The sequence below is a fragment of the Aquarana catesbeiana genome, linkage group LG08, assembly GCF_042186555.1.
Source record: "Aquarana catesbeiana isolate 2022-GZ linkage group LG08, ASM4218655v1, whole genome shotgun sequence".
Lineage (NCBI taxonomy): Eukaryota > Metazoa > Chordata > Amphibia > Anura > Ranidae > Aquarana > Aquarana catesbeiana.
The window spans coordinates 280160403-280180738 of NC_133331.1; the positions used below are offsets into that span (position 1 = coordinate 280160403).

Below are 20336 nucleotides of genomic sequence, written 5' to 3' on the forward strand. Positions count from 1 at the left end.
CATTGCCAAACTCTTGCAGGCTTCAGGTTTGTAACATTTTCAAAATACAATACTTCTTAACCAATGACAACACCAAGCTTGACTATTGCAACTCCATCCTCAGCCTACCTCTACACAGTCAATCCCCCCTTCAGTCGATCATGAATGCTGCTGGCAGACTCATCTACTTTACCAACTGCCTAGCGTCTGCCACCCCTTTCTGCCAATCGCTTCACTAGCTTCTGACTGCCCAACGAATAAAATTCCAAACTCTGACAACAAAATACAAAGCCAAAGCCATTCATAACTCAGACTGGCCAATCTACTTCACCACTTTGTCTCAAAGTATCACCCAAACTGTCCTCTTCACTCCTCCGAATACCTACTTCTCTCTAGCTTTCTTATCACCTCCTATCATTCTCGCATCCAGGACTTCCCCAGTCTCCTCCATTCTCTGGAACTCCCTACCCCAATCTCTCTGGCTGTCTCCTACTCCATCCACCTTTAGGCGATCCCTGAAAACTCACTTCTTCAAGGAAGTCTATCCTGCCTCCAACTAAGAAATTGAACATTTTCTTTCAGCTCATCCCTCGCAATTATTACCTTTTGTACCATTTCGCCTCCCCATTAGAATGTAAGCTCTCATAAGCAGCACCCTCCTACCACTCTTGTATTGAATTGTATTGTAATTGTATTGTCTGCTTTTATATTGTAAGTGCTATGCAAACTGAAGGCACTATATAAATCCCGTATAACAACTTAATCATTTTGACAGCTGTCCACATACGTTTGATCATATAGAGGTGTGATGGTTTTGTGTGGTCTCTTCTAATTAAAAAGCTCTCTGAGTTACATTGACAGCAGAGGATTACAGAAAAACGAAGGCACATCTTAGAACGCGTTTTTAATAAATAAATAACTAGAATACATGTACATCTTTTTATATGCATGTAGTTCTGCATTAATGTTTTATGGCCTCTCTCTCACACAATACATGAAGACATGTTTTGCTCTTTCACCAAGACATTTCTCACATTCCAATAATTATTATGCTTTTGGTCCTGTATGAGTTCTATGTTGTAAGATAAAATAGGATTTTGTACTCAATGTAAAATCCTTTTCTTTGGAGTCCATTGAGGGACACAGTAAGTGTTTCATCCCCCAGTTATACTGCCACCCCGAGGAGAACTGGACAAAGCTTGGTCCTAAAAATCAGTTTTCTTCTTTCCCTGTCAAGACACACATCATGGGTTGTGAGTGTTCTTAATCTTGCAACATAAAGCATCTGTATCCAATGCAAGGCTGCCCTCTGGTCTTCACCTTTTTTCTAGCAAGTGGAGGTTTCAGCTTCATCTCATGCCAGCATAAGGTTCTTCAGATGACTCTTGAGCTGCAGGCAGTCCCCGGCAATGTTTTTTGTTCATGTTGGGCCTGCTAGCGACTGTTAGCTGTACTGCCCACCGCTTAGTTGGGCCTGTTTTTGTTTTTAGCCGTCCTCAAGGTGAAAGGCTTCCTGTGTCCCTCAATGGACTTAAATAAAATAGGATTTTTTGTACTCATCGTAAAATTCTTTCCTTGGAGTCCATTGAGGGACACAGGTACAAACCCTTCATGTTTTTGATCATGCTCTTAATACTGCTTTTCTATAAACTTTGGCATGCTGGTAGTGGAAGGGGATATTTTGGGACTTACCTACAGTTTTTTTTGTTTGCCAATGTCCAATACTCTTGAGGATGGCAGTATCACCTGAGGATAAAAGACTTCCATTGTCTCTTAATGAATGAGAAAGCAAAAAAATGACCTTTGGTGACAAAATGTTTCCCTCACTCCGAACATGTATATGGCTTCACCACTTGTGAGTTCTCTGGTGTTTAATAAGACTGCCTGCCCTTGAAAAACATTTCCCGCATTGTAAACATGAATACGGCTTCTCTCCAGTATGAAGCTTTTCGTGGATTATAAGGTGTGATCGCCGAGAGAAACATTTCCCACATTCTAAACATAAATACGGTTTCTCTCCGGTATGAAGTTTTTCATGGGTGATAAGGTGTGATTTCTGAGAGAAACATTTCCCGCATTGTAAACATGAATACGGCTTCTCTCCAGTATGAAGCTTTTCATGGGTAATAAGGTGTGATCTTTGAGAGAAACATTTCCCACATTCTGAACATGAATACGGTTTCTCTCCTGTGTGAATTCTCTGGTGCCTAGAAAGAGCTGAACTTGTCGTAAAACTTTTCCCACACTCTGAACATGAATACGGCTTCTCCCCAGTTTGAGTTCTCGGATGTGAAATAAACGTTCCTAGCTCTGTAAAACACTTCCCCCATTCAGAACAGGGATAAGGCTTCTCAGCTGTGTGAATTCGTTGATGGAGGACAAGACACGACTTCTGCATAAAACATTTCCCGCACACAGAACATATATATGACTCCTCTGCTGTATGAATTTTCTGGTGAGAGATGAGTGTCGCCTCCTGGGCAAAAAATCTTCCGCATATGGAACATGAGAACATTTCACCCCCTTCATGATTTGTATGGTGGGGGACTGGAGGGTAGTGTTCAGAAAAGCTCTCCTCATGTGTAAAGGGATCATATGATAGATCTGCAGTAGAAAGTACTGGATACGAGGTAATAGGATTTTCTTCTGAGGAATCCTCAGAAAAGACATCATCTTCTATTTCACCATCTGGAGAGATAATAAATTTATGCCCAATGTGTTGTCCATCTGAAGGAAAAAGAGATTGAAGAGGATAAAAACAGTTAAAGAGCCAGTACACATACATTGCAGTATATGTCTGATTATATAAACAGGTTTTCGGTGACAATCATAAGGTACTGTGGTGGGAACATTGTTTTTCTGCACACGACTGACTTCCTGTCCAGTAATCCAATCCCTGAATATGATTTGCGCTTCAAAAGTTGGCTTGTTTACTCTTAGTGTACCATCAACCGTACCCACTGTCTATAGGCCAGGTCATTGAAACAAACAATCAAAACCCTTGCCCTGATGCTGTTTTCAGTTCTAAACAACACAGACAGGTAGGGAAGATTTTAAGAGGATCGCATGACATCACTTTTATCTCTATTTTTTTTCAAATTATTTATTTATGGAAAACAGGAAAAGGCAGATCCAAAACTGCTCATCAGCATTGTATATGTATCCACATGACAGATAAGGCAAACAATCCAAACAGAAAGTCAGCGTTAAAGGAACATACATGTCATGGAAGCAGTATTAAGAAAAATTCCATAATATACTGTATATATGTCTTCACTTGGTTATTTGTAAAAATCAGCTATGTGTAGAGAGGTGTGGAGGTGCTGCCCATTCCCTGCTTTTTATACTAATTTGTAAAGAGACAAAGTTAAGAGAGAGTATAAACAGCTAAGAGGGAAAGAGAAATGGGGGGGGGGGTAGAAGAGAGAAAAAGAAAAGAAAAATGGGGGAGGGGCCGGAGGGGTCAGGGACAGTAGGTGAGGGAAGGGGGATGGAGATCTGAAGTATTGCGATGGCACATCACACAGACAGTATGCGGATGATAATGTCCGCTGGGTCGGTTAGGAACTTAGCAGGGCTTTCCCCTCATCAGAAAAGACAAACTTATTCCACAGTCTCCATATCTTGGAGTACGTTTCGTGTTTATGTTGTGCCATTAATATCAAATCTTCCATTTTGTTGATTTCTTCCACTTTTCAAAGCCAGCACCTGATAGGAGAATGCGGGTTTTCCAATTCAAAAGGTATACAAGATTTGGTGGCATCTGGCAGGTGACGTATTATGCACTTTTAATAGATATTCTCTGGCATGAACAATATATGTAATAAGAAAAAAGCTGGATCGGCAGAGATCTCAAAATCAGTGAACTCCTGAGTAATCCTCCGTACCTCTTTCCAGTAGTGTTTAATTTTAGGGCAAGACCAAAAAATGTGCAGTAGCTTTCCCGCCTGGCATCTCCAGCAGCGATCTGTGGTGTTAGGGTAGAATTCATGTAAGAGGTATGGTATACGGTACCACCTCGTTAGAATTTTACAATTGGTTTCCTGGGTTTTCATGCAAATTGACGATTTAAGAGAGAACCTAATGATGTTTTGTTTTAGTTTTATCGTAAAAGTGTGCTGTAGACCAGTTTCCCAGTGTTTCAGACAGTGTAGATCATGTTGTTCAATAGTAGAGTTCAATAAGTTGTAGGTCTTGGAAAGGACCCTTGGTAGGGTTCCTTCCTCAGAGCAGTATTCCTCAAATGTGGTCAAATTGCGGCTGAAGCCTCTAGGGTTGGTAGAAAAAGTAGACAGTGGTGTAACTGGAGAGCACTTCAGAAGGTAAGGTGGAAGGGGCCTGTAGCTGCCATTAAAGATGCAATGGAGGGCCATTTGCCATCCAACAGAAAGTGAGACACTTGGTGACGACTGGTTTGATGTAAGTTCCAGAATGCCTGATCTTATAGTTCTGGTAAAAATTGGGGGTTCCCCAATACTGGGAATAGAGGAGAGTCTCGTGTGGATTGGGAAGCTTGTGAGAAAAGTTGCGAACAGATACGTAAGGTGGGTCCCATTATGGGATGTAACTTTAGTGTACATAGTATATTATTGTAACACCATGGGGCTCCCAGCAGTGCTATGTCCATTTGAGCTTGTTCAATTTGTGTCCAAAGTTTGGTTGCACAATGACAACGCCGGTCGATAAATCTACAGAGATGAGTAACGTGATAGTATTTAATCACATCAGGAACTGCGAGGCCTCCGCACAGTTTGGGTAGTGAGAGTTGGTGACGGGGGATACAAGGGCATTTATGTGCCCAAATAAACTTGAGAAAAAGGTAATGAGAAGGTATCACAATCGGCAAAGCTTGAAAGAGGTAAAGATATTTCGGTAGGATGCACATCTTAAGGAGGTTACACCTACCAAACCATGAGTGCAAACCCTGATGCCAAGTCTCTAGTAGAGAGTGGGTTTTGGCCAATGGGGGGGGGTGGGTGGGGGGGGATTTAATTCAAAGATGCGGGACAGATTTGCAGGGACATATGTCTCTAGGTATTTCAGGGCCGTGTCCGCCCATCTGAATCCAAAATTCGATTTCAGGTTCTGGAGAAGGGGCGGGGAGATCTCAACCCCCATGGCTTCCGACTTACCGAAAATAATTTTCAATTTACTAATTAGGCCGCATAATTTAAATTTGCGGAGGAGATTGGGGAGTGACACCACTGGAATGGTGAGGGAAAAGAGCATATCGTCAGCATACACTGATATTTTATGCTGTGTATTCCCAACAGTCAATCCCATGATGTCTGGGTTTAAACAAACTTTATAAAGGAAAGGTTCCAGAAATAAAGCAAAAAGGAGAGGTGACAGAGGGCACCCCTGCCTGGTCCCATTAGTTATTAAAAAGGGGTCAGAAATGACCACGTTAGCTTTCACCTGAGCTGATGGGTTAGAGTAGACACTGGCAATCCAATGCATCATTTTGTCGGCCAGACCAATATATCGCAGTACTGCAAACATAAAGCGCCAGTTTACTTGATTGAATGCTTTTTCTGCATAGGTCCCTAAAAAGACACATGGGGTACGGGTCACGTTGGCTGCAGGTATTAAGTTTAATACTTTCACTGTATTGTCCCAGGCTTCCCTAGTTTGGATAAATCCAACTTGATCTAAGTGGACTAGTTGTTGCAGGTGACATGCAAGTCGCAAAGTTAGAATTTTAGTGAAAAGTTTGAGGTCAGTGTTCAAAAGTGAATTGGGTCAGTAACTGCTGCATGAGGTTGGATCCTTTCCTACCTTAGGGATAACGGAGATGCGGGCTTTTAGGGTGTTTCAAAAAATGGTGGTGTCTGACCCAAAAGCATTAAATCTTTGGATCCGGTCGAACTCCAGGTTTGCTGGGGGCGAGTCACCCAAGACTGCGTAATATTGTAGCAGCTGTCTCTGACAAGTCTTCCGAATCTGTGGCTTCCGGGAGCCCCCAGAGCCGTAGATTGTTGTAGCGGCTCCGATCTTTCAGATCTTCTATATGAAGCTGCAGAGATACAGCGGCGTCCACATGGGAGTCCTGTAGGGACTCTAGAGCCATAACCCGTTTCTCCAGTGTGGCAAGGGAAGATTCTCCTGAGGATAGGCGCTCTGTTAGAGACTGCCCATCTGTTCTCACCTTCTAAATTTCTCGGCGGTGCGTCTCCCTCAGTCAACCAATAAGAGTTTCTATGTCAACTTTAGTTGGGAAGGCCTGGAGTTCAGCATCCACCCGCAGGGTTAGTGGATGTTGAGACTGACTCTGCGATTCAGGGCGAAAGACTGCTGGCGTCTCTGAAAAATTATCAGAAGCCGAAGAGGCAGATAGTGAGTTAGGGGGATTCCTCATATCAGGAGATTCCAGACTGGAGCCGCATGGTTCCACCATCTTGAGGTCAGGGGAGGCCACCTGAGAGCTCGGGAAAAGTCACTGTATTTCCCCTCCGGATCAAGGCGAGCGGGTTGCCCGGGTGGTCTTGGTGTTGCACTTTGCCTTCTGGTAGGTAAGAGAAGGTGAGGAGTTTACAGACTCACATCTCTACACAGCCATGTCCAGACCACGCCCCCCACTTGTATCTCTATTAATGAAAAACAGACCTGACTGAATAGGTGAGGAGGATTATTGTAAAGGAACATGACATAACCCTTATCTCTATTAATATAACACAGATCTCACTGGAAGGCTGATGTTGTAACGGTATACACTACAATGTTTATAGTTGCATACCAAAAAGAACAACCTCCTGCACTCAAGAGAAATTTTATGGCAATAATGAACCACCGATCTTCAGGTACTCCAATATTTGAAAGACTTTGAATCCCCCCGAGGATTGGGAAAGCCCAAAGGATAAACTGAAAAGACAAGAACAGAGGGCGCACCAGCCTTGTGCATTACCTTTGTGATAACGTTTATTGAAGTGAAAAAACAGATGTATACTCACAAACAGCATAAAATCTTAAAGCCCATCAATATCCAATGCAAGCAAAGTCCCTTTTTGTATTAAGAGAGGTATGGACTCCTGAGAGAGAGATATCACTATGCCCCTGTATAAATCATTAGTAAGACCTCATCTGCAATATGCAGTTCAGCTTTGGGCACCAGTTCTCAAAAAGGATATCGGGGAACTGGAGAAAGTGCAGAGAAGGCAACCAAACTGATAAGAGGCATGGAGGAGCTCAGCTATGAGGAAAGATTAGAGGAACTGAATTTATTCTCTCTTGAGAAGAGGAGATTAAGGGGGGATATGATTAATATGTACAAATACATAAGTGGTCCATATAATGAACTCTGTGTTAAGTTATTCACTTTAAGATTGTCACAGAGGACAAGGGGGCACACTTTACGTCTAGAGGAAAAAAAGATTTCCTCTCCAAATATGGAAAGGTTTCTTCACAGTAAGAGTTGTCAAAATGTGGAATAGACTCCCTCCAGAGGTGGTACTGGCAAGCTCAGTAGATTGCTTTAAAAAAGGCCTGGCTTCTTTACTAAATGTACATAATATAACTGGATACTAACATTTATAGGAAAAGTTGATCTAGGGAAAATCCGATTGCCTCTCGGGGGGGACCAGGAAGGAATTTTTTACCCTGCTGTAGCAAATTGGTTCATGCTTTTCTGGGGTTTTTCGCCTTTCTCTGGATCAACTGTGGGTGAAGGATTGTGTATATGGGATTGTATGATTTTTTTTTTTTTTTTTTTGGTTGAACTGGATAGACTTGTGTCTTTTTTCAACCTGACTAACTATGTAACTATGTAAAATTCACAGTGTCCTTCATGATCTGGTCCACTGAGCGAGTCCCAACCACGAGAAGACACTCAAAATTGTTGATGGTTTGAGGAGAGGTCCCCTCTTCCTCCTTCCTCTTCCTGTGGTTCTGCGGAAGAGGGTACCTCCTCTCAAAACGCGTTAGACATGGTTAGTACTTGCAGTTGACCAGATCATGAAGCTGTGGATATTGATGGACTTTAGGATTTTATGCTTTTTGTGAGTATACATCTGTTTTATCACTTCAGAAAATGGTATCACAAAGGTAATGTGCAAGGCTGGTGTGCCCTCTGTTCCTGTTTATAGTTGCATAACCTGAGGTTGTTGCTTCAAATATAGAATTGTATTGCTTTTATGTTATCAAATGGTTGAGTGGTATCGCTATGAACAGGATTTTGGTTTCTGTGTCAATGAAGGAGTGAGAAAATTTAGGACAGAACTGGCCATCCCTCACATCACTAGATAAGAGGAGACTTTTATTTTTTTATTAACCACTTAAGGACCAGCCTCGTTTTGGATTTTAGGTGTTTACATGTTTAAAACAGGTTTTTCTGCTAGAAAATTACTTAGAATCCCCAAACATTATATATGGTTTTTCTTCTAACACCCTAGAGAATAAAATGGCGGTCATTGCAATACTTTTTTTTTGCACCGTATTTGCGCAGCGGTCTTAAAAGCGCACTTTTTTTGGAAAAAATTCACTTTTTTGAATAAAAAAATAAGACAACAGTAAAGTTAGCCCAATTTTTTTTTATATTGTGAAATATAATGTTACGCCAAGTAAATTGATACCCAACATGTCACGCTTGAAAATTACGCCCGCTCGTGGAATGGCGTCAAAGTTTGGACGTACATCGTCGTGCGGCGGTCTTGAAGTGGCTAAAAAGGTAAGAGTGTTGAGGATCCACCTAGATACAGAAATCCTCTAAAGATACAGAAACTATCCCTTCAGCAGGGTGTGTATTTCATACAGATTGATATAGAAATATTCCAGATATTCTCAAATTTAAAAACAAATGCAACATGGCACCTTGCAGCATTACAACAGTGTTAGGCAGTCAGGTAATGCTTCCTTCGTTGTTGTAAAAATATATACGAGGCACAACCATGTCTGTCCCACTTTATTTGTGAGACAGGCTTCTTACAAGATTTACTGGTAGGATAGGTGTTGTGGAAATTTTATAAAGATGTATTTTAATATGTAATGTTGCAGTGTCTCCCAGTGTTTGTTTTCCCGCAGCCCGCTCTAAAGAGCTGACTGGGGCAGACCAATGCTGGTTGAGATCCGTTAGGTAGTGGAAAACTTCCTGGGATTGGAAAGAGGTGTTTGCAGAGTGGGGGTATGTCCGCCAGCGAAAGGGCCCCTGTGCATTGCACAGACGATCGTCTGAGGGGATATGTTCGCTCTGCAAGGACATTATCGGTTATAGGCGGATGTACGCTCTTGTCTCTGCTGTGTCTGATCAGCACGTGTCGAGATTCGCAGCGTGCACCTGCAGATAGCCTCCCATCCACAGAATTGTAGTCATCGTTCATTGGTTGCCTCTGTTGACATTTACATCCTGTGTTGTTACATGCTTATTTGGTCATTTCCTGTGAGGTCGCAAACTGTGTAGGAGGCGATTGGCTGTTGGAGGCAAACCCTCCAGTTCGGGACTTCCTGTTTATTTGTAAATAAAAGCAAGTGCACTGCTCGAAAAGGCAGTCATGCTGATGGAGCTGAGACGTAAGCTATGGTGTTGATTAGGGCTGAAACAACTAACTGATTAATCAACAACTAATCGATTATGAAATTAATCGATTACTATTTTCATAGTCGATTAATTGGCCAGTAACATAATGGGGTTAAAAAAAAAAACTAAAACGAGCCCTTTATAGTACAAAAAAAGCAAATAATTGCTACTGTAGATGTTACTTTCACAGTTCTACAGTAAAAAAATGAACCCCTTTAAGTAGTGATTATCTGCTTTTTTTTTGTCCTATAAAGGGCTAATTTTAGTTTTTTTTAACCCCATTATGTTACTAAACGTCTTAGACCTGGTTCACATCTATGTGTTTTTTGGTGTTTTTATTTATATTTACCGCTGCATAGAGATATTTAAGAATAAATTGCCTTTTTTTAAAACTTTACGCCACACATTTCTTTTTTTTTTTAAGGTTATTAACCGATTAATCGAAACAACAATCGTCCAACTAATCGATTGTGAAAATAATCGTTAGTTGCAGCCCTAGTGTTGATGTCTGTTTACTTGGGGATATATGGGAAATAGATCTACAGGTGAGATGCATTATATCATTAGACGAAATATGTGCTTAGGAGCACAGGAGATATGGTGTGCGCATAGCGCACAGACAAATTTCCCGGACATAGGTAACCCCCTGTCCTAAGTTTAGGGATACAGTCATGAAATGTTAACATTTCAAGGGGAATTATTTCAAAGAATCATCCTTCCTGTGTAGGTAACGCTGGAATGCTGAAGTAAATTGGACTGATCAAAGAACAGAAACTAGAAAGGAAGCAAAAGCCATGTGTGAGGGGCAATGAGCCAAGTAAGTAGGAGGAATTTCCTCAACAGAACTTTACAGGTGAGTAGTAAACACGAAATCCCAAAAAGCAAATTTGTACCCATTCAGCAAAAAGGGCATTTGCGAGGTCAAGTACTGATGTTGGACAAGAAGTCCTTGGCTTGCGATCAGCATTTCAATTAATTTAAAAATAGAATTTTTAAAACAGCTTACCTGTATCACGGGACACAGTAGTTACTATGTGGGTTATAGGCCACCTTCAGGTGATGGACACTAGCACTCCCTAAGACAAAAAGTGCACTCCCTATGTAACTCCCCACTACTGGGAGTACCTCAGTTTTGTAGCAAAGCAATACACGTGTATACAAAAGAAGGGAGGGGCCTCTGTGTCCCGTGATGTACTTTAAAGAAAAGGATTTTACAGGTAAGCTGTTTTAAAAATCCCATTTTCTTATCATACATCACGGGACACAGAGCTATAGTAGTTACTATGTGGGATGTCCCATAGCAATGCCAACTGAAGGGAGGGAGACAGAACAAAAGTAGGGCAATAAGAGACTAGAGGACTTATGCCCCGTACACACGGTCGGATTTTCCGATGGAAAATGTCCGATCGGAGCGTGTTGTCGGAAATTCCAACCATGTATGGGCTCCATCGGACATTTTCCATCGGATTTTCCGACACACAAAGTTGGAGAGCAGGAGATAAAATTTTCCGACAACAAAATCCGTTGTCGGAAATTCCGATCGTGTGTACACAAATCCGACGGACAAAGTGCCACGCATGCTCAGAATAAATAAAGAGATGAAAGCTATTGGCCACTGCCCCGTTTATAGTCCCGACGTACGTGTTTTACGTCACCGCCTTCAGAACGATCGGATTTTCCGACAACTTTGTGTGACCGTGTGTATGCAAGACAAGTTTGAGCCAACATCCGTCAGAAAAAATCCTAGGATTTTGTTATCGGAATGTCCGAACAAAGTCCGACCGTGTGTACGGGGCATTATACTGCAGCCTGCAGTACACTGCGCCCAAAGGCGATATCCTCATGACCTTTTACATCTATTTGATAGAATCTGTCAAATGTATAGACTGAAGACCAAGTTGCGGCCTTGCAGATTTGAGCCATGGAGGCTTGGTGATGCACAGCCCAGGAAGCACTAACAGTCCTAGAGGAGTGCGTTTTGATTTGAGAGGGTGGAATCCACCTCTTTAAACCATAAGCTTGAATGATTACTTGTCGAATCTATTTAGAATAGTAGATTTCAATGCTGCCTGTCCTCTTTTAGGACCTTCAGGCAACACGAACAAAAACATCCGTTTTCCGAATCTAAACAATCGCCTTTAAGTAGATATTGACTGCTCTCACCACATCAAAAAAATGTAGTGATTTTTCTTCCAAGAACAGGGTTCTGGAAAAAAGACGGTAGAACAATATCCTGGTTTAGATAAAAACCTGATACTACCTTTGGTAAAAAGTTAGGATCAGGATGCAATACTACCTTATCCCTGTGAACAATAAAAATATGGCTCTGTACAAGAAAGAGCAGCCAATACTGATACCCTTCTTGCAGCAGATATGGTTACCAGAAAAAAATGGTTTCCTTGTCAAAAATGGACCAAGGAAATATGTTGTATCAACCCAAAAAACGCTGTTTTGTAATACCGACAAAACTAAATTCAAGTCCCAAGGGTTCAGGGGTTACTTAACCGGAGATTAAGCCGTGTTACCCCCTGAATAAATTTATGGACCAAAGAATGCAAAGCAAGTGGACGTTGACATAATACCGATAAGGCAGAGACCTGTCCTTAGAAAGCACTCAAGGCCAGCTTCATTTCTCACCTCATCTGCAGAAAAGTCAAGGACTCTACCTAGACTTATTTCCTGGGGTACAGCTCCTGGTTTCACACCAGGAGACATATGTTTCCCAGACTCCATAATATATAACCATGGAGGCCTGCTCTGCATTAACAAAGGTAAAAAACTACTGAACCTGACAGCCCACGCTTCTTCAGAGTGTGGGCCTCAACAGCCAAACCGTTAAATTTAGCATTTGTAAAGTAGGATGGAACTCCGGACCTTGCGAGAGAAGGTCTGGCCGTGAAGGTAGGGTCCATGGGTTCCCTACTGCCATCTCTACGATCTCTGCATACCAAGATTTCCTGGACCCCGCTGGGGGTCACAAGAATCAACGACTTCCCTTCCTGCTTAATTCTGAGAAAGATGTCATGGATGCAGGCAAAATAGGAGGGAATGCACAGATCAGTGAGAACTGAATCCATGGGAATAGCAAGGCATCTGTTCTGCATGCTAGCGGATTCTTTGTTCTTGACACAAAGTTGTCGATCTTTTTTGTTGATCCTAGACGCAAACAGATCTATGTCTGGGATCCCCAATCCTTGACATATTGACAGGAAGATATCGGGGTAAAGGGACCATTCTCCCAGGAACAACTGCTGGCGACTCAAGTAGTCCGCCTGCTAATTTTCTATTATTAGAATGAAAACTGCCGATAGGCAAAGTACACTGATTTCTGCCCAAGATAGGATAAGATTCACCTTTCTCTGGGCCGCACAACTTCTTGTGCCCCCTTGGTGATTAATATAGCCATTGCTGTGGCATAAACGGATTGAATCCTAGCAGGACAATACCTTAAACTGAACGTTCAGGCGCTCAGGACCAAGTGTTCTGCCTGAATTTCTAAAATGTTAATGGGCAAAGCCAATTCTGATCGAGGCCACTTCTCCTGGACAGCTGCCTCTTCCAGGACTGTCCCCCAACCTAAACAAAAAAAGGTTGCCATATGTTGTTACTATTTCCCAGGTAAATGAAGGAAGGATCTTTCCCTTTGCAGATTTTTGGATGTTAACCATAAACTGAGGGTTCGGCGCACCCAGCCTACAGCACCTGGTAATTCCAGGTGGTCTTTCATCCTGGTACTAACCAGGCCCGACCCTGCTTAGCCCCCAAGATCAGACGAGATTGAACGCTATCAGGGTAATGTGGCCATAGGCTTTGGAGTCAGACACAATGGGAATGTAGAGCTTGTTTCAATCCGATAGGATACTGTTTTGCAGCAGTCTAGAATGAGACTAAGCATAAGGAACGGCCTCGAATGAAGCCACCATCTTTCCTGACAACCTCACACAAAGTTGAATAGGAGAAAATCATCTTGTTTCGACTATTTAAATCGGTTCCTTTATGGCGCTGATCTTAGTCTGGGGTACCAATACCCTTTTCTGGGTGTACCTATGATCAGACCCAAGTATTTTCTTCATGATTTAAAGAAGATTCCTTCTAGGTTGAGAATCCGACCTAGATATTCCAGGTAGTCGAATATGGTGACCATACTTTGGTCTAAGCGGGCTACCCACTGGTCTAACAAGAACAGATCGACTAGGTAAACCATAATCGTTAAACCTTGGGCCCTCAATCTGGCTAGAAAAATGAGCCAGAACCTTGTACTCGAGGTGTAGCAACTAGATCAGAAAGCAGAGCTACATACTGAAAATGAAGATTTTCCACTTTGAAAGAAAATATTACTAGTGAGCGAGGAAATGCATCTTTCATGTCAATTGACGCCAGAAGTTCTCCTCCTTGTAGGATGGAGATAGATTGGATTGACTTCATGCCAAAAAAGAGAGATTATATTCAGGAATTGAATTTTAGACCTTTGAGATCCAGAATGTCCATTTGAATTTAACCAAACCCCAACCTCTGCTCTTACATAGGGGCCACAATGAACGCTTTTTGCCAAAAGATGGTCCAATGCTAGAGAGAAAGATTTATTTTTCTCTGGAACCTTAGGAACGTTTGATCTGAGAAAAGCGAGGAGATGGAAACTCTTGGAACTCCAGTTTGTACGTTGGAGCTATTGAGGAAGTCCCCCAGTCGTCTTGACACTCCTTCTGCCAGATCCATGAGAATGCAGAAGAATTCTCTCTATTGAGCAAGCGGGGGCACCTCCTCATAAGGAGGCTACAGTATCTTGTAGGCTTCCTCCCCCAAGACCTCTTTTGTCCCTGGGGTTAACCCTGAGGATTACCCTTTGAACCTGACGGCGGAAGCCATCGTGACAGCCCCTGGCACAGAAGAAGCTTTGAAAAATACATTTACTCCTTCACTTAAATGGCAAAAGGGGTATCTTTCTTTTACTAGAAATTCTTTGGATATATTTATCCAAAATATCCCCAGATAGCTGTTTCACCGCAAAAAAGGAAAACTAGCCAGGAGCTTCTTGCATGATGCTTAGCGATGGGGGAAGGCCTAAAGCAGGGATATGCAATTAGCAGACCTCCAGCTGTTGCAGAACTACGAGTCCCATGAGGCATAGCAAGACTCTGACAGCCACAAGCATGACACCCAGAGGCAGAGGCATGATGGGACTTGTAGTTTTGCAACAGCTGGAGGTCCGCTAATTGCATATCCCTGGTATAAGCTATACTGTAACATATGGTATCCTTGTCTGTATCGTACAATTTTACAAGGGGGGGATGTAGGGTTTTCATGGGGGTGCTTGTACTTGGGGTCCCCAATTGTAGCTCTCTTGTGGATTTGACTTCTTCCTTTTCTTGGCACACCTTGGGACACTCTGGGTTCATTTCTATCATACTTGGCGGGATGTTTTATTGTTATTGTAATAAAGTTGTAAATAATTATGGATGTTATTCTACCTAGATTGTTGAATATATCACTACACCAATAGCTCCTGAAGAAGTGGATTAAGTCCAGGAAACGCGTTGTGCCTTGAAATCATCAATTTTGGATAAGATACGCTGTATTGCTATAATATCTTTTATAGGTTTGTATTGTAATGTTACAACATGTTTTAATGCAAAATGAGAATGATGTTATAGGATTTTATGAATTTGAGCAAATACATTTGTATTTTTAGACAAAAATGCTGTGCCTTAAAAGTTCAATGAAATCTTTGTAGCTCTTCTAGATGATATATTGCTCAGGATTGTGGCACAAAAACTTTTCTTGATCCCCTCTGGTATCATGGGAATGCTATAGTGGAATGTGAGCAGGACTGGAGAGAAGACTGAGTGGCGGAGGATGAGCAGAGCTGGGGGACTGGAGCAGGAGAAACTAGAAGATGTCACACGTTGTGAGCAGTATGGGAGAAATATAGTGGGAGGAGAGCGAGACTGGAGAGAGAGGATGGAGTAGCAGAGGATCAGCAGAGCTGGGGAACTGGAGGAGGAGAAACTAGCAGGTGTCATATGTGGTGAGCAGTATGGGAGAAATATAGCGGGAGGTGAGCAGGCTAATTGCATATCCCTGGCCTAAAGGATAAAGCTGTCACAGCAACTATTGTAAACATAAAGCTGCCTTCTGGACCCACTGAGCAGGATAACCTTAAACACCTGTTTAAACTGGTTTCTCAATAATTATCAAATTACTGTCAGCGCAGGCTGAGACACTCAACCTGCCAGAGAAAAAAAGTGTTTTTTAATAGGAATTCCAATCTTTTATCCATTGGATGAAGTATTTGAGTATTGTCTGCTGGACAAGTCAAATACTTGCTGGACAAGTCAAACTTACTCACAAAGGATATAGTAGCGCTAATTGCTGGTATACCCGACTTAGTGAATTTTCAGTACCATAGGACAAAGTGTGACAGCTTTTTAGAAAGGAAAATAATGCTTATCTGGGTGATCCTCGAGATACAAAAAAAATTTGCAACAAAAAATGGACAGGAAAAAGCATGCATAGCTTGAGGAGGCTTTAGCAAACCCAAACATTCAGTTAAGGGTACATAAATGTGGAGCGGATCATTCAGCAAGAAATTGTACCATCAATCTTACTTACTAATCAATCAATCTGTCAGCGGGGGATCCCTGGCCCCCCTCCCTCTGCAGTGCTCGGAGTGGGGAGGGTGAGCTCTGGCAGGCCATGGGAGCGCTGTTCAGCTGATCTCCCGCTGCTCTTTTGCCAGCTATCAGCAGGGGATCTCGGGCCCTCCTCCATCTGCAGTGCTTGGAGCGAGGAGGAGTGCTTAGGCGGGTCACGGGAGCAGCGCTGTGAGAGGGTGTTTGGCACGGGTGGATTGCAGAGACATGCACAGTTTTCATTGTGTAGTGCAGTGCATTCTGGAGTTTTACAATCACTTTTACTCAGTTCCACTGGCCATTGGGAACTCCTGACAGGCAGGGAGGGAGATGGGGAGAAGACAGCACATGACAAGCCCTCGAAAATAAGCCCTACTGGGTCTTTTGTTGCCAAAATTAATATAAGACCTGGGCTTATTTTCGGGGAAACATGGTATGTACGGTATCAAATTTCTCTCTATAATAAAGCTTTTCATGGGTGAAAAGGTGGGATTGCCATGTAAAACATTTTACACATTCTGAACATGAATAAGTCTTCTCCCTGGAATGAATCTTTTCATGGGTGATAAAGGTGGCCCCTCCAAGAGAAACATTTCCCATATTCTAAACATGGATATGGCCTCTCCCCTGTATGTGTTTTCTTGTGTGTAGAAAGAACTGACTTCACCGCAAAACATTTCCCACATTCTGTGCATGAAAATGGCTTCTCCCCGTGTGAATTCTCTAGTCACTAGAAAGAGACAAACTCATTGTAAAACATTTCCCACACACTGAACATGAGTATGGTTTCTCCCCTGTGTGTATTCTCTGGTGTCTAGTAAGAGCTGAACTCATTGTAAAACATTTCTCACATTCCGAACATGAATACGGCTTCTCCCCAGTGTGAGTTCACTGATGTGAGATAAGTGTTCCTAGCTGGGTAAGATGTTTCCTGCACTCAGAACAAGATTCTCAGATGTATGAATTTGTCAATAGAGGATACTTCTGTAAAAAAAAAAAACATTCTCCGCATTCCAAACACAAATACGGTTTTACTGCTGTATAAAGTTTCTCGTGAGAGATAAGTGTCACGTTCTGTGCAAAGAACCTCTCGCATATGGAACACGGCAACATTTCACTACCTCTATGATCTGTTGTGTGGGAGGAAGTGAGCATGAGGGACAGCTCTTCACATATTTAGAGGGATCAGCTAACAGCTCTATACTAGAAAGTACTGGGTAAACGAGGTAATGGTATTTTCTTCTGAATCCTCTGTGAGGTCACTATCTTCCATTTCACCACCTGGGGAGATAATAGAATCATTCCCAATGTATTGTCCATCTGGGGAAAATAAGGGTTGGTAGGGGATGGCAACAGTTAAGAGGCCATTAACTGTTTTGCTACCGGGCCAATGTTTTCACTTTTTGCACGTTACGCATTTTTGGCTTAAACATTTTTACAACTCCTAAAATGTTACCTATTTTTCTGAAAACATAGGCACAGAATGCAGAATAAAATTATGGCAGTGTCATTTTTTTATGTTGCATAATATTTAACGGTTTATCCAACCTATATTTCCCCATCGTACATGAGGTTTATGCACAGCATGTTGGCTTAGTGGTCAGCCCTCCTGCCTTGCAGCACTGGGGGTCCTGATTTTGAATCTGGGACAGGACACGATGAGCAAGGAGTTGCATGATCTCCCATTTGGTTGCATGGGTTTCCTCTGTGTACTTCAGTTTCCAGGGAAAACAGGTGTATAGGCGCTACAACCTTCCCGCATAACAGCCCCGGTGCTTAGACCTCGAAGCTGCTGACACCTCCAACATACCAGAATAAGGAAAGGGATGGTCAGCACTTAGGATATTTAAGTTTATGCACCCCAAAGAATGTGGTTAACTGGTTACTGTCCACAATGGACCTAGTATGTTTGTGTGTGTATGTATGCACCTGAGATGGGGACCTTAGATTGTAAGCTACTTAAGGTCAGGGACTGATGTGAATGTACAGTATGTAAAGTGCTGCGTAAATTGTCAGTGTTATAAAAATGCTTGTAGTAAAAAATGTATAAGCAAGCAAACAAGGATTATACTGCTGTCTACAGGGCAAATAGTCACTAGGTACAGCTCAGTTACACTTAAAGTGGTTGTAAACCTCAGGCATGAAATATAAACAAAGCATATGCCTCTATAGTGTGTACTTGTCTCAAACCAAAGCGCTAAGTGTAATTTCTGTTTGCTGCCTCGTTCCTCTGCTATCAGCATGAATCACTTCTGACAAGTTTTTCTGACACCAAGAGAAAAAAGGTGACAGGGGAGTAATCTCCAGTAGACCGACAGCCTCATCTCTGTTCCTGTATGCTGTGTAGAGGGGGGTGTGTCCCTTCCCTCCAACCATTTCGCAGAGCTCTCCTCACTGAGCTATGCAGAGTGCAACTTGAGCTCTCTGTCCCCTTTTTCTGAACATGCTCAGATAAGCTTATAAATTCAGCACTGTGAGCTGCTGTAGAGAAGAGAAGACTGCAGATAAACAGGTACAACTTATGTAGGAGCATTTTTTTCATCTTTGTGCATCATCTGAGAATACTCCCTTCACTGGGTATATGGAACCACTTTAAGTAGGGTATACAAGGACCGAAAATCGACTGGTTCAGCGGGAACCAACTTAATTTTGCTCTGTGTGGACTAGCTTCTGTTGAATGGTCATGTTGTGCTCAAAGAATAGACACCGGGGCTGGCTGTTGATCTTTGGAAGAATCCAATCTTTAAATCAACATCCTGGAGTTGCTAGCAGTTTATCTGTCATTACTTCATTGGATCCCCCCCCACCTCATCTGACTAGTCATCTAGGATTGATCGGACAGCGCCACAGCTGTTGGTTGCATCAATCATCGGGGAAGGGGGAGGAGGGCACCAAGAGTTTTGTGGCAATCAAAGAGGTTTAATCCATCCTGTCCTGGGTGAAGTTTCATGTTCCAGCAATCTCCACTGTGCACAGAGTTGAGAACTGGCATGCAGATTTTCTTGAAAGACAACATCTGGACCCAGGGGAATGGTCTCTGCAACCAGAGGTGTTCCAGGACACAGATCTGTGTTGGGGGATGCCAGATGTGGCTTTACTAGCATCTCAATTTAACAAAAAGTTGGACAGGTTTGTTTCCAGGACGTGAGAGCCGCCGGCATATGCAACAGAAGCCCTGATAGCATTGTGGGATCAGTGTCTGCTGATCAATGCATTTCCTCCACTGAAGCTATTACCTTGTTTACATTGAAAACGAAAAGTGAGGGAATTGCAGTCCTTCTCATAGCTTCTCAGAGAGTGTGATCCGCTGACCTCTTTAGTCTGTTGGCCAACACTCTGTAGACACAATCTTCTGCTCTGCTTCTAAGTTGCTGGCTTTGACAGCCTGGCTGTTGAAACCTAGATTCTAAAAGAGCACTGTGGATTCAGTTATCCTGCCCACGTTTAAAATTTGTTAATCTTCTTCCTGCAAATTTTAGCATTGTCCTTGGAACACTTTTCTCTGGGGGATTCTCAATGTACCTTTTTTGGTAGGTTGTGTTCTCTCGCTCCTCCAGTTTTGAGGAGAACATTTAGCCCTTAGCACCGTCAAGTCTCAGATGCCTGCCCATCTTTCTCTCTTATTCATAGTTCATTAATTCAAACTTACATTCAAGAAGCAAACACACACACACCACAAACAGGTATGCCGCTCCAAGCTCCTGGTAAATCAAATCTGGTGACCCACACTGTGGAAGAGCTTGTCTTAGTTTGATAAATATGGGTGTGAAAGAAAGCAGAGACCCCCAAAGGTTACACATCCATCAATGCCCGATAGTGTGTATAGTGAAGACAACCTCAGGCCGGACTCCGTCCAGGCCATACCCCCAGCATGTTTCACTCCGCCTAGGCAGGGCATTGATAGATGTAAAAAGAGAAGTGTAGCGCTCTTTAATAAAATTTGCACCAAAGTGAATATAAAGTCCATTCTTGGTCCACATTCGATAATTATTAAGTGAGTAAAGATGTGACACAGAGAGAGATCCACCACCTAGGGAAGCACACACAGCCTCTTACCAGATGGAGTTGACCACGGAATTACAAACAGTCAAAGTACGCAGTTATGCTCCAGGATTGGTTCACAAAAGACTCGATCCACCAGCTTACAAGCTCGGCTTAAAACTCCCCCATACTGTTGTGGTCAGATGGTACAAAGCAGTAAGTCCCCAAAGGATATATCT

General features: G+C 42.6%; 1 protein-coding gene and 1 pseudogene across 1 annotated transcript in view; both read right to left on the bottom strand.

Annotated features, from left to right (window-relative positions):
- Nucleotides 1–1545: 1545 nt before the first annotated feature.
- LOC141106753 (uncharacterized) overlaps nucleotides 1546–20336 on the bottom strand; it is a 51042-nt gene continuing 32251 nt past the window's right edge. Inside the window, exon 15 of the mRNA XM_073597679.1 lies at nucleotides 1546–2706. Within this exon, the coding sequence (XP_073453780.1) occupies nucleotides 1826–2706 (881 nt within the window). The 3' untranslated portion in view covers nucleotides 1546–1825. The remainder of the gene's footprint in view (nucleotides 2707–20336) is intronic.
- On the bottom strand, nucleotides 13178–13296 carry LOC141107024 (5S ribosomal RNA; annotated as a pseudogene).